Source organism: Gymnoscopelus braueri (assembly GCF_963280865.1).
Source record: "Gymnoscopelus braueri genome assembly, chromosome: 1".
Taxonomy (NCBI): Eukaryota; Metazoa; Chordata; class Actinopteri; order Myctophiformes; family Myctophidae; genus Gymnoscopelus; species Gymnoscopelus braueri.
This window is the reverse complement of record NC_137603.1, coordinates 16,069,580-16,089,898: the sequence shown is the minus strand read 5'-3', so window position 1 is coordinate 16,089,898 and position 20,319 is coordinate 16,069,580. Positions and strand designations below refer to the sequence as shown.

Here is a 20,319-nt window from a genome sequence, read left to right as displayed (position 1 = left end):
AAAAAATTGAGTTTGAGTGATGGACTTGTTCAAAGAAACCTGAGCAAGTGGCCGTGGATCAGCCTGTTTCACTTAAGATAACCTATTGCCCCATGGGTTGAAATAACTTAATCCAGGGTATCAGGTTACACATATGCCTGTGTACTGACTGAGAACTATAAACTGGGTTACTTGTACAACAAAATGATGATGATGATCTTATTCTTTGGAGAGGGGGATCTTATCTGAGGTCAAATATGGTGTAGCTTTCTGATCCTTTGTCAGTGCCTGCTTTTGGAGCAGAATGGCTCTTTGTGCTTGTGTATGTGGGATTGGCACTGCCAAACAGAAGCTCTGTGGTTTCTCAATGGTATGCCATACTTTAGCAGTGCAGAGCAGTTGGCAATGAATGAATGGATAACAGCATGGCTTCCCGTGGCAATCCATCCGTAGCAATGGATAGCAAGTTACTAGGTGTCAGTGGTGGACAAAGTACTCAATCCTAGTGCCTGAGTCAAAGTATAGATACTCATGGTCAAATATTACTCATCTACAAGTCAAATATGCTCTGTCAAATTTGTACTTGAGTTAAAGGGTCATTTCTGTCAACTTACTCTGTGTCTCAGAGGGGGACTGTGGAGGGGCTATGGCTTCTATTTCAGCATGTTATCTTTCCAGGAAGAGAAATGCTGTCGTTTCTGCTACATGCTATGCTATTTGCCATGCCATACCATACCATATGCCATGCTACATGACATGTGATGCCATACTATAAAGAATACATCACATGGATGCACCTGGGACGTATCATCAGTGTTGTAGCCTGGGGTCATAGGGTGTTTCGGGTCTCGCAACATACACCCTCGTCCAGGTGACCCAGCCGGGGTTGATCAAGCCCCAATTTACGTCCCAGGTAGCTACCCACGGTCAGTCCTATAGGGAAAGACAGGGCCAATCAGACCGCTTCTCCAGAACTCGGGGGAGGCTCTGGCACGTGGAGGGACTAGGCTCTGTGGGTGGCCTCCTGGCAGGGCTCCTCCTTCGTCTCACCAGGTCCAGGACCTGAGCGCTGTATCAGATCCTCTGCACCATCCCGATCCAAACATTTCCTTCTGGCGTGATGGTTCCTTGGGCCGATACCACTAGATTGGGCCGTCTAATGGTATTAGCTCCACTTGCGGTTTGCTTGAATGGCCCTCCTAAAGGCCTCACCGTGGGTTTGTTGGGCTTCTTCCTCACGGAAGACACAGGCTGGGGCGCTAACCCATACTGCTCCCGGTGTGCCGTACAGTAACCCATGCTACATGCCATAATCCATGCCCCCATGCCAAATGTCATGTCACATGTCATGCTACATGCCATGTCATGCCATAATCCATGCCACATGCCATGCCCCATGCTACATGCCATGTCATGCCATAATAATCCATGCCCCATGCCATGCCAAATGTCATGCCACATGCCATGCTACATACCATGCATTAATATATGCCATGCCATGCTGTAGCATGTTTCATGCCACATGCCATGCTACCATGCAACATGCTATGCCATGCTACATGCCATGCTACATACCATGCCAAAATACATGCCATGCTACATGCCATGCTACATACCATGCCAAAACCATGCAGAGACATACATCTGTATTCAAATCAAGGGGGTCTGCTGCCTGATTGACTCTAGTGTATTAGTGACTGCTTTCTCATCCTCTTGTCTCCAAAAGGTCACAGCCTCGGCTGAAAATTCCCACGATGTTATTAACCAATAATAAATGATAATATTAGTTTAGACTTCCTAATCCATGTTTTATAAACACATCCAGGACACATATGAATAGAAAAGATAACGTGTAAACAAACAAACAAACAACATTAATTTACACAACACTGCAAGATAGTGCTGTCAAACAAGTCTATGAAGCCATCTATGAAATCAACACAATTAAACAATATGTAGTGGTGGGGGTCCCTGCTTCACATCTCTCTCTGAGCAAAGTAAATGGTCCTTGGCCTGAAAACGTTGAATACCCCTGACCTAACCCCTGACCAGGCTTTCCACCCCTGACCTAGTCCATTATAGCATTGGTTCTCAAATTGGGGTCCGGGGAACCCCAGGGGTACTTGAGGGGGTTCCAGGGGGTCCCCAGCTAAATGATGGATAGGAACCAAATGGACCCTTATGGGTCTGTAACTCTGAGAGTGTACAAATGAAACCAAATGGACCCTAACGGGTCCATTTGGTTCCATTTGTACACTCTCAGAGTTGAATTAACCTTGATTTTACAATATGAATTGGGGTTCCAGAGATAGAGATGCCAATAAATGGGGTCCGTAGCCCTAATGCATGTCAAACTGGGGGTCCTTGATATTAAAATGGTTGAGAATCACTGCTAGAGACGTAAAAATCTTCTCTTATGGGGGTCCCTGACTTATCTTTTCAAATGGGGGTCCGCGGGCTAATAAGTGTCAATTTGGGGGTCCTTGACATGAAAAGGTTTGAGAACCACTGCATTATAGGCTACCTTGACTTGTGTCGTGTCGCCCCCCTGTGTCTGACAAATGTAACTACGTTAGTCGCTCACACAACGCTGAACCAGGAAACAAAACCTAACTGTCTACTATCACTTCCTGTAGGTCACGTTTACTTTACAACGGAGGAGAAATGGCGGACATGGACGAACTGTTTGGGAGTGATGGCGATAGTGATAATGAACAACAACGTGGTGAGAACGATCTTTTTGATCTTACAACTTCATTTAGGATGATCGTTTAGCGGCTACAACTTAACCTAGGACTACATTTTAGCGGCTATAACTTAACCCAACTGTATTAAGTTTGTGTCTCTCGTGTCTCATTGGAAACAGCCTGTATTTTGTAATAGATCTAAAGGATGCATATTTTGTGTTCTTTTCAGCCGGTTCCGGGTCTGGCTCCGGGTCTGACTCGGAGCAGGAGAGACCCAGGTCCGCCAGTAATGTCTCTGGCAGCGGCAGCGACAGTGAGAGGGAACGGGTTGATGATGACGACGAGGAGGGTCCGGATGCAGGGAAGCCCAGCATCAATAAGGTGTGAATTATTTATCACCCCCAAAAATTACTGTGACGGCAATGTTAAAGCTGCAATGCCTACTGTTTTGTGTGAAAAACTTATTTTAGATCACTCTTTATGATGAATTTTCATTCATGCAACCCTTATTTAAGAATGTTGGAGAAATCATTGAGGGTGATCCTCATTTACAATGATACCGAGACTACAAACAAATATGCAAAAAAATTATAAAATGCAAACATAAAATCAACAAATAAAATAAGTTATAGGTAGGGTAAGTTGATTGAGTGATTGATGTACTTTTATTTAGTAAGACATGAGAATAACAGTACATGGAAGTACAAATTCACAATACAAGGTCTACTAAACTGGAAGACTCATTAAGCACTGAGCTTGTTTAAGATGAGAACCCCATGCACACAAATCATGATGACATATAAGAGACAGACCGATATACACACTACTATACAGAACGTCATACAATCAGCTTACAGGTTACTGGTATGAAGAGTGAAAAAAATATATACAAAAGAAGATAATGAAAGAGGGGGGGGGGTAGGTTAAGACTTAGACAGGGGCCATTTTCGAATTGCAGCCTCCTGAAGGTGTATCTTTAGGGCAGTTTTGAAAGTGAGTAGGGTTTTACACTCTTACTCCTTTTGGTAGGGCATTCCACATTTTTGATGAATAGCATGAGAACGAGTTCATTCCCTTAGTTGAGCCAAATCTGGGTTGAACATGATTTGTGGAGCTGCCTCTGGTGTTATGATCATGGACTTCATTAACATTTTGGAAGTATTTTGACAAATACAGGGGGATCCCAATGTTGTGGTGTATCTTGAAGACCAGGCCCATAGCAAGTTGCTGTACTCTGTCCTCAACCCTAAGCCATCAGGGTTTTACTTTGGTTAAAATAAGTGTTAAATAGCTCTATATTGTGATAGTGCTCATTGCTATAGAGTGTTTGTTAAGTAAAAGGAGTCTCCCATGTCTCTCCAGCTCTTTATTAAACAGAAAATGCATTTTCAGTGCTCTCTCTTGTTTGGCTTAAATGTTGTCACCTACCTGAAATGGTACTATAACTATATTCTGTTTACTAAAGAGCTTGAGAGACCCCTGTGACCGAACAAACGCTCTGTAGCAATGATTACTATCAGAATGTAGTACTTTTTTTACCTTTTTAACATTTTTAAATACCCCAAAATATCACTTACCCTACCCTTTTAAAATCAGCATCAGCATGGGATCAACAGATGAAATCTATTAAAATACATCAACTCGACAAAATAATCAATTTAAACACTTCCAGACAGGCAATGGACGGTTGAGTTTGAGTATATTCCTATCCCAAGACAGGTTGAGTATATTCCTTCCTATCCCAAGACAGCCAAGAGGTGTAAGGTTATAATAATTACTAATGTACCGTATGTGTTGGCGACTTAAAGGTACTAAACACTGTCTCTGTACCAACTAGGAGCTGTTTGGAGATGACAGCGAGGACGAGCGACACAGCCGACGCAGTGGCAGCGACAACCAGTCGGTGCGTTCAGGGAACCAGTCAGATGTGAGCATGCATTCGGAGCAAGAGGACAATGACCGCTCTGATGCTGAACAGCACAGTGGCTCTGAGCGTGGCCGTCGGGATGAGGAGGACGGCCGGCATCGGTCGGATGCTGGGAGTGCAGCTGGGAGCCCTGCTGGCAGTGCAGTGTCGGGGGCGGGGAGCCCGGCTGGCAGTGCAGTGTCGGGAGCGGGGAGCCCGGCTGGCAGTGCGGTGTCGGGAGCGGGGAGCCCGGCTGGCAGTGCGGTGTCGGGAGCGGGGAGCCCGGCTGGCAGTGCGGTGTCGGGAGCGGGGAGCCCGGCTGGAAGTGCTGTGTCGGGAGCGGGGAGCCCTCAATCAGCGAGGGGGAGCCCTCAATCAGCGAGGGGGAGCCCTCAATCAGCAAGGGGGAGCCCTCAATCAGCGAGGGGGAGCCCTCAATCAGGGAGGAGGAGTGCCCATTCAGACAGAAGGTAGGACATGGGCAGGCTTTACCGCTGGTGGCAACAAATAAATCAAAATGTACATGTTAGATCTTGGCAGATTGATCAGCGTTTTTGAACATGATGAAAGGGCGCTCTTCCAAATGTAGAAGTTGAAGTCATAGTGTGTAACTTTTTGAGAAACTTTTTCAATTAACTTTTATTATCTATATCACTGGTATACTTTTCACAATAAGCATTCCACATAAATGTGACTGACAACTTTTCTGAACACTATTTTTATTTGCGAGTATCGCCCCCCCCCCCCCCCCGACAACTTATTGTATTCCAAAAACATCCTCTGGCACTAGCTTGACTTGCAGCCAGTGGTGTGTTCTAGGTTTTTTCAGAGGGATACAATAATCATGTTTCTGCAGGTCACACTACGTAATACAGCGTAACACGGTAGAACACATCACTGCTTGCAGCATTCCTTTTCGAGCAGTACTGCCGTATAGACAAACGCTGTAATGACAACGGAGCTGTGAGAAGTGTCACCAAAAAGACTACTAAAATGAATGTAATACAGTTAGTATGACTTAAACAATCAACCTCCTTCCAACCATCTGATCTGAGGTATTGTCCCAGTGTCCACTGGTTCAGGTCATCAGTGTTCATGGAGCAGTGTCGCCGGTTAGAAGCGGCCAAAATAAGTGTTCTCAAACGGGTGGCTGGCATCTCCCTTAGAGATAGGGTGAGAGACTCGGTGTAGAGCCTCTGCTCCTTCACTTGGAAAGGAGCAGCGAACCACCTAGCTGAGGTGGTTCGGGCATCTAGTAGGGATGCCTCCCGAGTGTCTCCCTAGGGAGATCCTCGCTGCACGTCCCACTGGGAGGAGATCTCCTGGTAGACCAAGGACTAGATGGGGGGGGGGGGGGAGGAGGGGATTACATCTCCACACTGGCCTGGGAACGCCTCAGCATTCCCCAGGAGGAAGTGGCTAATGTTGCTCAGGAAAGGGAAGTCTGGAGCTCTCTGCTGAAACTGTTGACCCTCTCGACCCGACTCCGGATAGAGCGGTTGAAGATAGATGGGTGGATGGATGGAGTGAGTGTTTCAAGTTCATTCCAAAATCTTATGTGATTTATTTATTTCTATTCTATTTATTTGTTCCATACAGTATGCACAGTGAACCGGGAACTCCCCAGACCGGTCCGGGTAGCCCCCGTTCTGACGGTCCGGGTACCCCCCACTCTGACGGTCCGGGTACCCCCCACTCTGACGTTGAAGGTTCCGGAAGGGAGAACCAATCGGATGATGAAAAGTGGGGGGGAGGCGCAAAGAGTGACCAGTCAGAGGATGAGGAGCGGAAGCGTCACCACTCTGATGAGGAAAAAGAGAACTCGGATGACGAGGGTCCAAGGAACAGGAAGTCAGGTAGCCTACTCCTTGAGATCACGTACTAGAATCTCAAAGGAAGAGATACAAAAAAATTATAATTGTAAAAGAACTTTGAACCTGAAGGTTGTCTTAAAATTCTGAATTTCCCCTCAGGACAGGTTAAAGTTTTATCTTGTTAAAGATTGTTATTGAGTAACAAACATCGACAAAACACCGGATTACCACTGGACAGGCGTGATTTTAACATTTTTCAACGTAACGGAAACCTGAAGCCTGATCGTCTATGCCGATATTTTGCAAGTGCGCAGTAGCCGAAATCGATCACTCATTAATAATTAATGATATGATAAAGTTATATACAGTATTATAATTTATATCAAAGAAGAAGTTGAAGCTTATTGCTGGTCAACAAACAATTGCAGGTATATTTTATTTTTCTGCTGCCAAATGAACTACTTATGATACCCACCTCCCTGCCTCAGCCTTTGCCCAGCCTACCATGAATACATCTACATTGCCTGTATCTACCCTCTGCTAGTACTTATATCTTCTGCTCCTCTCAGATACTGCATATTATGTTCTATATAGCATCAATGGTATACCTTACGTTCTATATCAAATTTATCTTTGAATTTTAGATGAATTGTGTGAAATTTTACAGTTTTCTTTTATGGGTAAAGTTTTCAAATTGTTTAATTTTCAGATCAGTTCATCATACATGAATATAACCATAATTATAACCCTTGAAATCAAAGACAAAGACCCATTCAGTTTCCCTCTGACCCATTTGAGTAACCACCCACATGGGACCCCAGGACTCTTATAAATGCGTCATAGATGACTGATGATGTCACAGCCTGGCCACATGAAGTCTGAGATCCACATTGAAGCCAAGTCATTCGAGCCACATGATACTATTTATTTTGTTTGTCTTATAATGGTTAACATTTTACTCCACTTGGTTGTTTATTCAGAGTCTCCAAAGGGCAGTGATAGTGAAGATGATTTCATCGGGGGAAAAAAAAACAAGAAGTCTCCAAAGGGCAGTGATAGTGAAGATGATTTCATCGGGGGGAAAAAAACCAAGAAGTCTCCAAAGGGCAGCGATAGTGAAGATGATTTCATCGGGAAAAAGAAAACCAAGAAGAAGGCCACCTCTGATTCTGATTCAGACAGTGATGTTGGACGCAAGAAAAGTAAGAAACTATTTCGTAATACTATTTTTCTTACTCCAAATGTAATGCATCAGTTTCCCTAAGGCATTTCGGATACAATGCTCCCTCAGTATACTGAAATACAGCTTGAAAGTATCTGTTATTATTATTTAAAACAATCTTTCCTCAACCCCCACAGCTAGAAAGCCAGCGGCAGATGACCTTTTTGGAGAAGCTGATGACATCTCTTCAGACAGTGATGCTGAGAAGCCTCCCACTCCAGGACAACCCCTGGTTTGTCTAAATCTAAATTGCTAAATCACACCCACTTAAAGGGCAAGACCACTTTGGTAGAGGTTTGGGTTGTGTAGTTACCTTGCCATGATGTAACTCCAAAGGTGGACAAGAAATCTAAAATAATCGCTCCATTGATTAGAAATTGATAATTCAAAATATGCTCCTCATTGACTTACATTGTACAGTAAAACAGCTCTCAAAGTCACTATTTTAGCACATAAACAAACACAAACAAAGTTGATTCAGACAATATAGAACATTACCAAACCCAGTACTGTTTGTTTTTTAAATAAAAATGTTAACTTACTGTTGATTTTGCTATTTTTATTAAGAAGAAAACCTGGACTGGATTCGCGGATCCGGATCCGGATCTTCAAATAGTAAAATCAGCAGGAAGTTAACATTTTTATTAAAAAAACAAACAGTACTGGGTTTGGTGATGTTCTATATTGTCTGAATCATCTTTGTTCGTGTTCGTTTACGTGCTTATAGAGTGACTTTGAGAGCTGTTTTACTGTACAATGTAAGTCAATGAGGAGCAAATTGAGAATTATCAATTTCTAATCAATGGAGCAATTATTTTAGATTTCTTGTCCACCTTTGGAGTTACATCATGGCAAGGTAACTACACAACCCAAACCTCTACCAAAGTGGTCTTGCCCTTTAAGTTACTGTTGCTATGGTAGTCAAACTTTGTAGGTTTGAAAATGGGAGCCAATTCCCAAACAATTTTTTTGGGGGAGTGCTCATTTTGGTTCACTGAACTCAATATCATGCAAGCATGCCGTCCTTTTTGGCAAGATGTGGTGGGCGAAATTCTTTTTTACACGAAGCAAAACAAGCGCTCATTCGATCACAGTGATTGGAGGCAGGGTTTTGAGGATGAAAGGCTCGGGAGGCGCACACAGTGGTGGCTTATCCAACGGGTTTGAGGTGCTGAAGCACAGGGCACCAACCTTGGGGGGGCACCAAACGGCGTGGCAAAAACACCCCGCAGAAAAACACAGAAAATTAGAAGCAGGGCTGCTAAAGGAGCGCTACAACACTGAAACGCGCCGGTGAAGCGTCCTTTGACAAAACCGCCCCGGGGGGCACCGAACCGGGTCCAAGCATCGGGCACCACAAAGGGTTAATCCTCCCCTGGGCGCATAGAGGGGAAAAGTATCATATTACAGCTGGAAGCATACTCCAAACGAAGTTGAACTTTGTTCTTAACGTTGTACCCCATCCAGTGTATATGTTACAGGTAAATTGGCATTCCAGGTAAATTGGAAAAGAAGCGCTTGTTTTCACCGCCCCCCCCCCCCCCCCCAGGCAATTCTGTAGAATCAACGCTAGAGGGCAATGCAAGCCAGACATGAGCCGCACACGCGCACAAACGAGCACACACACACACACACACACACACACACACACACACACACACACACACACACACACACACACACACACACAGCCATATTCCATGCAGTTGAAGCACAAGGGGGCGGTGCTGGCGGGCTATGTTAGTGCAGTGAGTGGCAGTTGGGGCAAACGCAGTCCCCACAACATCATTTACAATTCTGTGCCTATCGGTACATAACTCGGTACATAACTCCGTCATGGCCCAAAACTATACTTTATCGGCGAAAAAAAGTAGTCCGCGGTTGTTTGAAAAAGTAATGTCCCAAGCGGGAGTAGTAGTAAATCTTTATTTCGGTCCATTAAAAAAAAACAAAATACATACATACATTAGAGTCCACTTTTACAAGTGGCACCGAAAAGGTGTAGGCTGAAGCCGAAGCTTATTTTGCCTACCCTTTTTGAAAAAGAAAACTTTGGTTTCGAAGATAAAATAAAAAGTAGTAACACATTGTTTTGACTAAGCTAAGTTCATCAGGTAAATTGAAAAAAAGAAAATAAATCTAGGCAAACATTGGTTTTAACAAAACTAAAGGAAATCTAAGCAAAAGACAACTTTTATATAATCTAATTTGAGGAGTAACAAAAGTTCCAAAAATTTGCAAAAGTTTCAAAACATAAATAAATGTAATTAACAAACATTATTATAGTAAAATAAAAGGCATAATTCGGAAGGACTTTCCAGGCACAAGACAGGAAAGACTACAGTTTAATTCTGGTTCACCATTTACCAACACCAAGCGGCAGAGTCCATACTGGGTGGCTTTTTAACCACAGAATATGGGGCCAAGAGGCTCGTCAAACAAGTCAACTTTTTCTTCTGTATACTGGTATTTTTATTTATTATTAACTGTTTGTTTGAGTGCTGTATCATAGTAAGGTTTTATATTTGTTTAGTAACTTATTTTTTAACATCTTTTTAAATGTAGTGACAGTTTTACAAGTTTTTAGTTCTCTATCTAAGTTATTCCATAGGTTCACCCCCTTTACCGATATACACCTGCCTTTTGTGTTGGTCCTAGCACTTCTTGTTTTAAATATACACGTACCCCTGAGTGCATACTGGGATTCCCTAGCCTCAAACAGCTCCTGCATGCAGGGTGGAAGTATATTATTGTGTGCCTTGTGCATAATTACAGCTGTATGTAGGTCCACTAGATCTTCTAATTTGAGAGTTTTTGTACTGATGAATAGTGGGTTGGTGGGTGCAAGGTAATCACTATGGGTTATAATTCGTATTGCTTTCTTTTGTAACATGTAGATTGGTTTTATGGTGGTTTTGTATGTGTTCCCCCATACCTCCACACAGTAGGTTAAGTATGGAAGTATGAGGGAGCAATACAATATGTGAAGTGAGTTCTTATTTACTAAATGTTTCATTTTATATAATATTGCAATTGATTTTGATATTTTTGTTTTTGTGTTATCTATATGGGGTTTCCAACTGAGTCTATTATCTATTATAATTCCCAAGAATTTATGCTCATACACTCGTTCAATTTCGATGTTATTGATTGATAATTTGACTGGAGTCATCATTTTTCTATTGGAGAAGATGATGTATTTGGTTTTAGATAAGTTCAATGATAATTTATTGATATCAAACCACTTCTTGAGGGTCTCTAGTTCCCTTTCCACTGCCTGCAGGAGCTGCCCGAGGTCTTTCCCGGAGCTATATAGACTGGTATCATCGGCAAATAGGACACACTTCATCCGTGGCAATGCTTTGCATATGTCATTTATGTACATGATGAACAATTTGGGGCCCAATACGGAACCCTGTGGCACTCCATATGTAGTATTAAGTAAGTCTGAGTCAACATTGTTCATATGAACAAATTGCTGTCTGTCGTTTAGGTAACTATTTAGCCATGAATGGGCGACTCCTCTGATACCATACCTTTCCATTTTTTTCAGTAGTATGTTATAATCTATGGTGTCAAATGCCTTTTTTAAATCTATAAAGACCCCGACCGTGTATTCCCTGTTGTTTGTGTTTGTTGCAATTGCTTCCACTAGCTCAGTTACTGCCATCGATGTGGACCTGTTGGATCTGAAACCATACTGATGGTTACTCAGTAGCTGATGTTTATCTATGAAGCTGTCTAACCTTATAACAAATAATTTTTCTAGTATTTTTGAGAATTGTGATAACAAGGAGATAGGTCTATAGTTGGTGAATTGATGTTTGTCGCCGCCTTTGTGGATGGGAATGACTTTGGCTGTTTTCATGGCTTTGGGGAAAATACCTGTTGAGAATGATTGGTTACAAATATGTGTGAGTGGTGTGACTATTGTTTCGATTATATCTTTAATTAGTGTCATGTCGATATTCAGTCAAACCCAGACTCCCAGTGGTAGTGGATGGGGAGTCCAATGATTATCGAAGTGCGCCACTGTGGCTGGTGATTGCATTTCCCGGTTGCTATATTCTTGTTGTCGTCCTCGCATCAAAGCCTCGCCTCGCAGCCCCGCGCCTAAAAACAAGCGCTCCACTTCTAATTTACCTGGAATGCCAATTTACCTGTGACATATACAATGCTGGAATACACATTTTACTATGGATCTCCACTGTTTGCTTTCACCACCTTTTCACAACCACAAGTACTTTAGTACTTTAGTACTTGGTTTCACTGATATGAGTATTTTATTTTATGAGTACTTGCTGATATGAGTGTTTTATAAAATATACAAAATTCTTCAGCTTACCAGATCCTCGAGGGGCCTAAATGAAAACAGAGCTCTGGAATGTGCTAATTTGGTCTGATTCTGTGATTTGCTTTCCGGATAGTCAGTAAACCCTTTAATTTAGTCTGTATTTCGTACCCTATTGCCTGTTGCCTCCATGAATCTACAGTATATTAACTGATTTTAACAACTTCTGGCTCTGTCTTGCTCTGCCCATTAGACGGAGTACATTCAGCTTTCTAAGTAATAATGATCTGGTCCATTAGCTGTCTGTCAGTGTGTGAGACCCAGGTTATGCGACTTGTAAACAAAACGTTTTTGTAAATTGTTTTTTACAAGCAACCAGAAGAATGGCACCGTCAAAAGTATTACAAAACATTATCTCTGTGTGTGTGTGTGTGTGTGTGTGTGTTTGTTTATTTATCCATGCCTAGGATGCAGAGGATGACATGGAGAATGCACAGGCTGACGAGGCAGTCCCTGAGACCCGCATTGAGGTGGAGATACCCAAAGTCAGCACTGATCTGGGATCTGACCTCTACTTTGTCAAGTTGCCTAACTTCCTGTCTGTGGAGCCAAGGTCAGAGTCCAGCACCGTACATCCATTTGCAAGTTTCACTCAATGGAAAAGATTGGAAAGATGTAGTAAACTCAGGTCTTTTAAAAATAAACCTTTTGAACTTGAACTTGTTTTGAGCTGCCGCATAGCATTAAAGTGCAAAAAGTATGTCTATCACATTTGTCCACTAGAGGATGCTGTGGCTCAACTATGGTGCATTGTTTTTAGACTGATGCAGTATGCATTAGTGTGCTCATCACCAGAGATGTTGGGTGTTGCTGATCCTGTAAATGTACATGTAACAAATATTGTATGGTGTTGTCCTGTATTTACTCTTGTATGATCCGTCACAGGCCCTTCGATCCTCAGTATTATGAGGATGAGTTTGAGGATGAGGAGATGTTAGATGAAGAGGGACGGACCAGGCTCAAACTTAAGGTACGTGGTTTTGCTTTATGGAGTGTAAAAATTGAATAATACTTTATTTGACAAAGTGATTCAGTGGTTAAATCAATTACGGTGGCCGCATTACATAATGGTTGTTCTGTCAAATATTTCGTTGGATGACTGAGAATAAAGTTAAAGGCAGCTGTGCAATAATATATTATGTAATATATAGATATACTGTCTGTGCAGATTACAGTTCACTTTGTCTTATTGATATTTGGCTGTATGTATTGCTGTTGGGCTATTCTTATTCATTTTCTTATTTCTATTGTTATACACACATTGTTTATAACAATGTACACACATTTGAGGAAGCTCTAAGTACAATAATTTCATTGCCTACAGTGTTGCTACCAGCTACTTGTTTGTATTGTATCAGGGAGGGAGAATAATGCCTGAATTATACTGTGGTACTTGCCAACCCCCTCAAACGAGATGCTACATCTCAAGGGGTTATTCCTAAATAAAGAATTTCAATCAACAAGCTTGCTAACCCAGCCATCTCTACTTGCTATAGGTGGAGAATACCATTCGCTGGAGAGCAAAGAAAGATGAGGAGGGTAATGAGACACGTGAGAGCAACGCGCGCATCGTCAAATGGTCTGATGGCAGGTCTGTATTTTGTAGCGCCCCAGGCTTCGGCCTTATAAACAAAAAAAAACGTTTTAAGATGTAGTGTAGAATAAAGTATTGTTTTTTCCCATCCACAGCATGTCACTGCACCTTGGAAATGAGGTGTTTGACGTTTACAAAGCTCCCCTGCAGGGCGATCATAACCATCTGTTCATCAGGCAGGGTACTGGACTACAGGGACAGGCTGTGTTCAAAACCAAACTCACATTCAGGTAACACACTTCCACACTCACTTGGTATTAGGAGCATGTTAAGGGCCTTTCACACCAAGCATGATGACTATAACGATAATTATGTGAGCGTACACACAGATGAACCATACGTTCAGTAGAGAGTGGCACCGAGCATGGCAGAGAGAGTGAGAGACAGATCTCAGCTTCTGTGACAGTGGTGTTGAAAGATCCGTGCAATATGCTATATATATGGATAATCTGACTGATTTTGAATTATGAATAGGCGAGATAGTTGTAGGCTACCTGAGGTAATGCCAGCTACCAGCTAGCGTTAGCAATTCATAATCGTCTTCTCATCTCCGTCTAATAACATCAAAACTACCTCAGTGGTAGTTTTGATTCAGAGGGTGAGACCGATCCCAGATCTCCTTGTGATGCATTGTGATTGGCTGTCAGTGTTTCTATCATTCATGAAATCGAATGAAATGTCTGCCTATCAGTATGCAACTAGAACAGTGTTGAGTCGGCAGTCACACCGCTCTGCGTGGGCACTCGCTTGGCTACTAGCAATGAGTGACAACCGAGCGAGGTCACTCATGGTGATCAAGTCCGCTTCTGAAGCTGTACTTGCCTTGTTTAAAGATTCAATTATGATTTGTTTTCATTTCACTAGATGTTTAGTGTAAATGGTCTGCATCATACGTCACATGACGCAGACTACCCTGAATGTTTAAAAGTGACACTAAAGGTGTACCCACACAGTGCGTTGAACTGTGACACGAGTGTCAGTATGTGACGAGTTGGGAGTGAGAATGTGTTGACCACACGACTTGGGCTAAAAAGAAAGAAATGTGAGTTTGCAGAGTTTTTCCTCGGCTGCCAGACCTGGTCGAAGGACCCCCAGAGCTTGTTCCAACTCAACCCAATAACAATAGCAGCTTTTATTTGATCTCTGTGCAGAAATGTCCTCAACGCTTTAACTCCCAGATTCACCCTGTTCTAGCTGCCCTGGTTTCTACCAATCAGACGTCTATAAGCCTCTTACCCTCTCCACCTACCTGGATGTTCTGTCTTTTGGGACAAGTAGCATGCCTGCAAAAGCTGATTTACTGCGCCTGACTGCCCTCCTAGACCTTGTACAGCAGATCGGCACTTGTTTTGATTGAGTATTATGATAAGAGCCGTGTTGGCTTGATCAGGAATTTAGGACTAAAGGTCATTACGCACCAGGAGCGACGCGTATAAACATACGAAAAAGTGACGCGATTATTTCACATCAAAGTTTTATTTTGGTGATGCTTCATTCATACAGGTTTATTATGTATTCACGCTGATTTCTTTTTTTTACCTTGATTCGGAAAATAATTGTCGCTTCATCGCCTCTTTATAATCGCCCTCATAACACAAACAAGTAGTTTAATTCATGTGAATGAATCGTACAAAATAAACGCTCCCGGTGTATAAGGACCTTTAGTCTGCTCCAGAATCAAATGATCACAACAATAGGTTAGAGAGGAGATCCAAGTGACTGCAGTTAATGTGAAAACAAAAAGGTCTCTGAATTTTATCACGTTAGCAATACTGTACAAGGAAATCAAATGCATGCTTAACGAGAGAGCTGGCTAGCAAAGAAGATATCATGCCAAGTGTTTTACGCATAGTGCCAGTGTTGATTTAGCTTAAATACACCTTTACACTTCAAGTAAATGTAGTTCGGGGAGCAGTACATATGCAAAACGTATGCACTGAAACCATTAGCCCTAGCACTTTAATGTGTCAGAGTCTATAAGTGAGCTACAATAAGTTATAACTATAGGTTTATGCTTTCTCCGTCCTGCCAGGCCGCACTCTACAGACAGCGCCACCCACAGGAAGATGACCTTGTCTCTTGCTGACCGTTGCTCCAAGACGCAGAAGATCAGGATCCTTCCCATGGCTGGACGGGACCCTGAGTCCCAGCGCAATGAGATGATAAAGGTATGGACGGGACCCTGAGTCCCAGCGCAATGAGATGATAAAGGTATGGACGGGACCCTGAGTCCCAGCGCAATGAGATGATAAAGGTATGGACGGGACCCTGAGTCCCAGCGCAATGAGATGATAAAGGTATGGACGGGACCCTGAGTCCCAGCGCAATGAGATTATAAAGGTGTGATAACGCTGGACTCTGCACTGAGAATTAATGAGTATTAAAGAGATGGTGAAAGTACCATAAGTCTGCACTCTGTACTCTTGAGTATGTGAGATGATAAAGGTAGGATCACGCTGTGCACTGAGTATTAAGTCCACCTGGTTGTGCTTTCTTTCATTCACCTCTACACGCTCTGGGTGTGTTTTGTGAGTGATTGAGTTCATGTAAGACAGAAGAGATAAAATGGGTTACATAAAGTCATAATCTGATATTACATAATGCAGTCATGTAGAATTTAGTGACGCAGAATTTGTGTCAACAGTGAAGGACTGATCTGTTTCTACTGTGAACATCTTTATCTTTGTGTTGGAAACTCCCTTAGTATATTTAGTAGACTAGCAGCCATTGCGTCTGCAGGATATTGGACCCTAAAGTGTCTTGAGTGCTTCAATAGACAAATATTAACACTGACTGACATGCGTTCATATTTTCTCTCGTCTTAATAACTCTTGTTTGCAAGGCAAAAATCCTCCGCAATGCTAGAGGTGTTCAATCTTAGGGTTTTGGTGTCACTGCAGAATGTTTTTACCCAATAATTGTGGGATTGTGCTTCAATTGGTGTTTAACCACTTAAACTCTCTATACTTTGTTACTTAGTAAACTAGAACAGGAGGGTCGGTTCTGTCCTTGGTCTGCTCCTTTCCCCCCCACCCCCTCTACACCTATCCTCTTTGCCGTCCAGCAGATCTAGACGTGCTATTTTCTGCTAATGTTTCCCCCCAGAATAGGGATGCTAGGGTTAGGTCAGTGGTTCTCAAAGTGGGGTACTGGGGCCTTCAGGTGTCCTTGAAGGGGTCTCAGGGAGGGACCCAGCATCAGTTTAACTTTCACCACTTTAGCCATAGTTTATACTTGGGCTTTTCAAAAATACTTTCCCAAGGCACCACAGTGCCTTGGGAAAGTATTCACCCCCCTTCACTTTTTCTACACCTTGTTAATTTACAGCCTTATTCAAAAATTGATTACATTCCATTTTTTGCTCAGAATTCTACACACAATGTCACATAATGACAAAATGAAAACGTTTTTTTAGAATGGTTTAATGTGTTAAAAATACAAAATTACATGTGCATAGTATTCACAACCTTTTCTCAATACTTAGTTGAAGCACCTCTGGCAGCAATTAGAGTCTCAATTCTTCTTGAGTATGATGCTACAAGTCTGGGCTCCGGTTGGGCCACTCAAGGACAGTCACAGACTCGTCCTGAAGCCACTCCTGTGTTATCTTGTCTGTGTGCTTACTGCTTAGACTCCATGTCCTGTTGGAAGGACCTCTGCCTCAGTCTGAGTCCAGAGCGCTCTGGAGCAGGTTTTCATCATGGATCTCTCTGTACTTTGCTGCATTCTTTTGTCCCTTGATCCTGACTCGTCTCTCAGTTCCTGCTGCTAAAACATATTCCCACAGCATGGTGTTGCGACCACCATGCCTCCCTGTAGGGATGGTGTTGGCCAGGTGATGAGCGGTGCCTGGTTTTGTCCAGACAATTACACTTGGTTTTCAACAGACCAGAGAATGTTTAGGTGCCTTTTGGCAAACTCCAAATGGGCTGTCATGTGCCTTTTACTGGGGATTGGCTTCCATCAGGCCACTCTACCTTAACCCGTTAAGACCTGGAACGCATCTGTGTCAATTTTTCATTTGAGCTAAAAAGCATTATTTTACACTTTGGCTATTCAAAAATAGCAGATATACAAGCTCATAGCGCGGCACTCGAACTTGTAGATCTGCTATTTTTGAAAAAAAGTGAAAATGTGTGCAAATCTTTGAAAATATATGATTTAAAGCGAACATTTTTAAACTATTCTTTGCACTTTGAGCTCTGTCAGAGTGACCATTGGGTTCTTGGTCACCTCCCTGAACAAGAAAGACCCATCTCCCCCCAATTGCTCAGTTTAGCCAGATGACCAGGACAGAGTCCTGTTGGTTCCAAACTTCTTGCATTTACGAATGACGGAGGCCACTGTGTTTGTTGGGACCTTCAATGCTGCGGAAGGTTTTTTGGTAACCCTCCCTAGATCTGTGCCTAGCTACCTTGCTAAAAAACTTTTTGTTTTATTTTGTCATTATGGGGTATAGTTGGATAATATTTAGTTAAAAAAATGAATTTTCTACATTTTTGAATAAGGAAGGCTTTAACATTAAAAATGTGGAAGTGAAAGGGTTGAATACCTTCGCAAGGCACTGTACATAACAGATTGGGGGGTCCTTGACATGTCAATGTTTGAGAAACACTGCACATGGTCAATGCATGGATATGAACATCGGCTTTCCGCATGTGCGCACCTTTTTTGTAGAAAGAGGAGGAGCGTCTGCGTGCCTCCATCCGCAGGGAGTCCCAGCAGAGGAGGATGAGGGAGAAACAGCACCAGAGAGGGCTGAGCAGCAGCTACCTGGAGCCTGACCGCTATGACGACGACGAGGAGGGAGACGAGGCCGTCAGCCTCGCTGCCATCAAGAGCAAGTACAAAGGAGGAGGAAGCGGCCTCAGGGGTGAGAATCGGAGTATTAACCACTTAAAGTGTATACTTCTATACTAGGGCTCTGTACTAGGCATCCTGTTTTCGCGCTACACTAAATATGAAGCTTGTAGATTGACTATTTCCTGCAAAGATATGTAGTGTAAACTTTGTGGTTTTTGCTGTGTAATAACCAGTGCATTCACTTTTTCGCTTCCCCTCCTAATCCCCATCCAGAGGAACGAGCAAGGATCTACTCATCTGACAGCGATGAAGGCTCCGATGACGACAAGGCCCAGAGGTTGATGAAGGCCAAAAAATTGGACAGCGACGAGGTAGGTGCAGTACCAGCTGGAAGAGAAAGAGGGCACTGTAATGCAGAACACTGCTGGGGGGAAGGAAAAGATTTTCAAAGCCTACTTTTCTTCCTAAAGTAAATGGGAACAAACAGTCCCTTGTAAAGAACATAAAGTGTCAGTCTGCAGCACCAGCTGACGCTAAGGGAAAAGTTTTTGTGTTGAGGCTGCAAATAAAATGCTATGGGTTGAAATTATAACGTGCACACAGAGTCCTGAGATGCAGTACTCAATGTTTTGCTGCTGTTGTAAATCAGGGTTCCTTCAAGTTCTCACACTCACTCTGTGTGTGTGTGTGTGTGTGTGTGTGTGTGTGTGTGTGTGTGTGCCTCTGCAGGAGGGCGAGGGCTCGGGCAAGAGAAAGGCTGACGACGATGATAATGATGATGACGATGAAACGGCAACTAAGAAGGCAAAGAAATATGTCATCAGTGATGAAGAAGATGAAGAGGATGATGAATAAGTCCATTTTTTTATACTATCACTGCATTATCAGTGCTCCGTCTGCGTGGCGTATTACAGCCACATTTTGTTTTGTACATTTTCAGAGAACTTGTGTGTGTGTGTGTATGTGTTCTGTACATTTGAGGTGAGTCGAGAAATAAAGAATTGAAATGTCTCGGATAACCAAAGCTCCCCAAGGTCTCTTTTTAATGTGATGAATCAGGGACGTAAACCATAATGCTTTGAGATTATGGAACAGGCTGAAAACTCATCTCTTAAGACTCCACCTCACCGGGGGGCACGGTGGCGCTGTCGCCTCACAGCTAGAAGGTCCTGGGTTCGATTCCCGCCAGGGACGCTGGGGGCGCTGGGGGCGTGTCCTCTCCTCCGCGTCATCAGTGCCCATACCCTAGGTGGGGTTACGAAAGGGCCTTTCTGTGTGGAGTTTGCATGTTGTTTGCACCCCCCCCCCCATGTACCCTCACAAAAAAACATCCAGTAGTCCTGGTCTCTATACTGCTTCCCCCTGGTCAGCCGGGGCGCCTGATGGAGGGGAAAGGAACTGGTTGGTTGGAATAACGTGTTCCTTCCACGCGCTACGTCCAACCGGGGAAACTCTCCCCCTGTCAGGTGATAAGAAGCGGCTTAGTAGCTCCTTATGCATTGAAGGAGGCATGAGCTCAGTTCTGGGCTCTTCCCAGGCTTGCAGAGGGAGAGTTGCGCCCAGGATTACATAGGCAATTGGCACTGGGTGACAAAAATGTGTTACAAAATCGTGGGATAAAAAATGTAAGTAAAAAAAAGACCACATTCCTTGTATCACTCATTGTTCATCATCCATTTGATGGATGCTAGTTATACTATACAGACGTATGCATGTTTCGATTTAGACAGATGAATGAGGGTTGCTTATCCACAAATCCTAAGTTATCAGCATGAGACAGATGCTAGGTCGCTTGTTGACTAGAGTTCATGCCACTCACCCTGATCTTGCACATTGTAAGTTGCTTTGAATAGATGCCTAAATTGTAAGCCTACCTGAAGGTAGGCTGTTGATGGGGGACTGCATGACTCAAAGTGGGTTTCTAAGAGGAAGGCAATAGCTTTATTTATAGTACATCAATGTA

The 20,319-nt window shown here is 43.1% G+C and overlaps 1 protein-coding gene across 1 annotated transcript; it reads left to right on the top strand.

The window, feature by feature from the left end:
- The first annotated feature begins 2,621 nt into the window (after window positions 1–2,621).
- leo1 (LEO1 homolog, Paf1/RNA polymerase II complex component) lies at window positions 2,622–19,384 on the top strand. Its single transcript, XM_080429424.1, has 14 exons — window positions 2,622–2,704; window positions 2,896–3,047; window positions 4,504–5,042; window positions 6,172–6,428; window positions 7,367–7,588; window positions 7,746–7,840; window positions 12,367–12,512; window positions 12,845–12,929; window positions 13,456–13,550; window positions 13,649–13,783; window positions 15,586–15,721; window positions 18,231–18,426; window positions 18,630–18,727; window positions 19,086–19,384. Exons 1-14 carry the CDS (start codon window positions 2,644–2,646, stop codon window positions 19,209–19,211), a joined length of 2,343 nt encoding a protein of 780 aa, XP_080285550.1. The 5' UTR covers window positions 2,622–2,643; the 3' UTR covers window positions 19,212–19,384.
- Window positions 19,385–20,319: the final 935 nt, after the last annotated feature.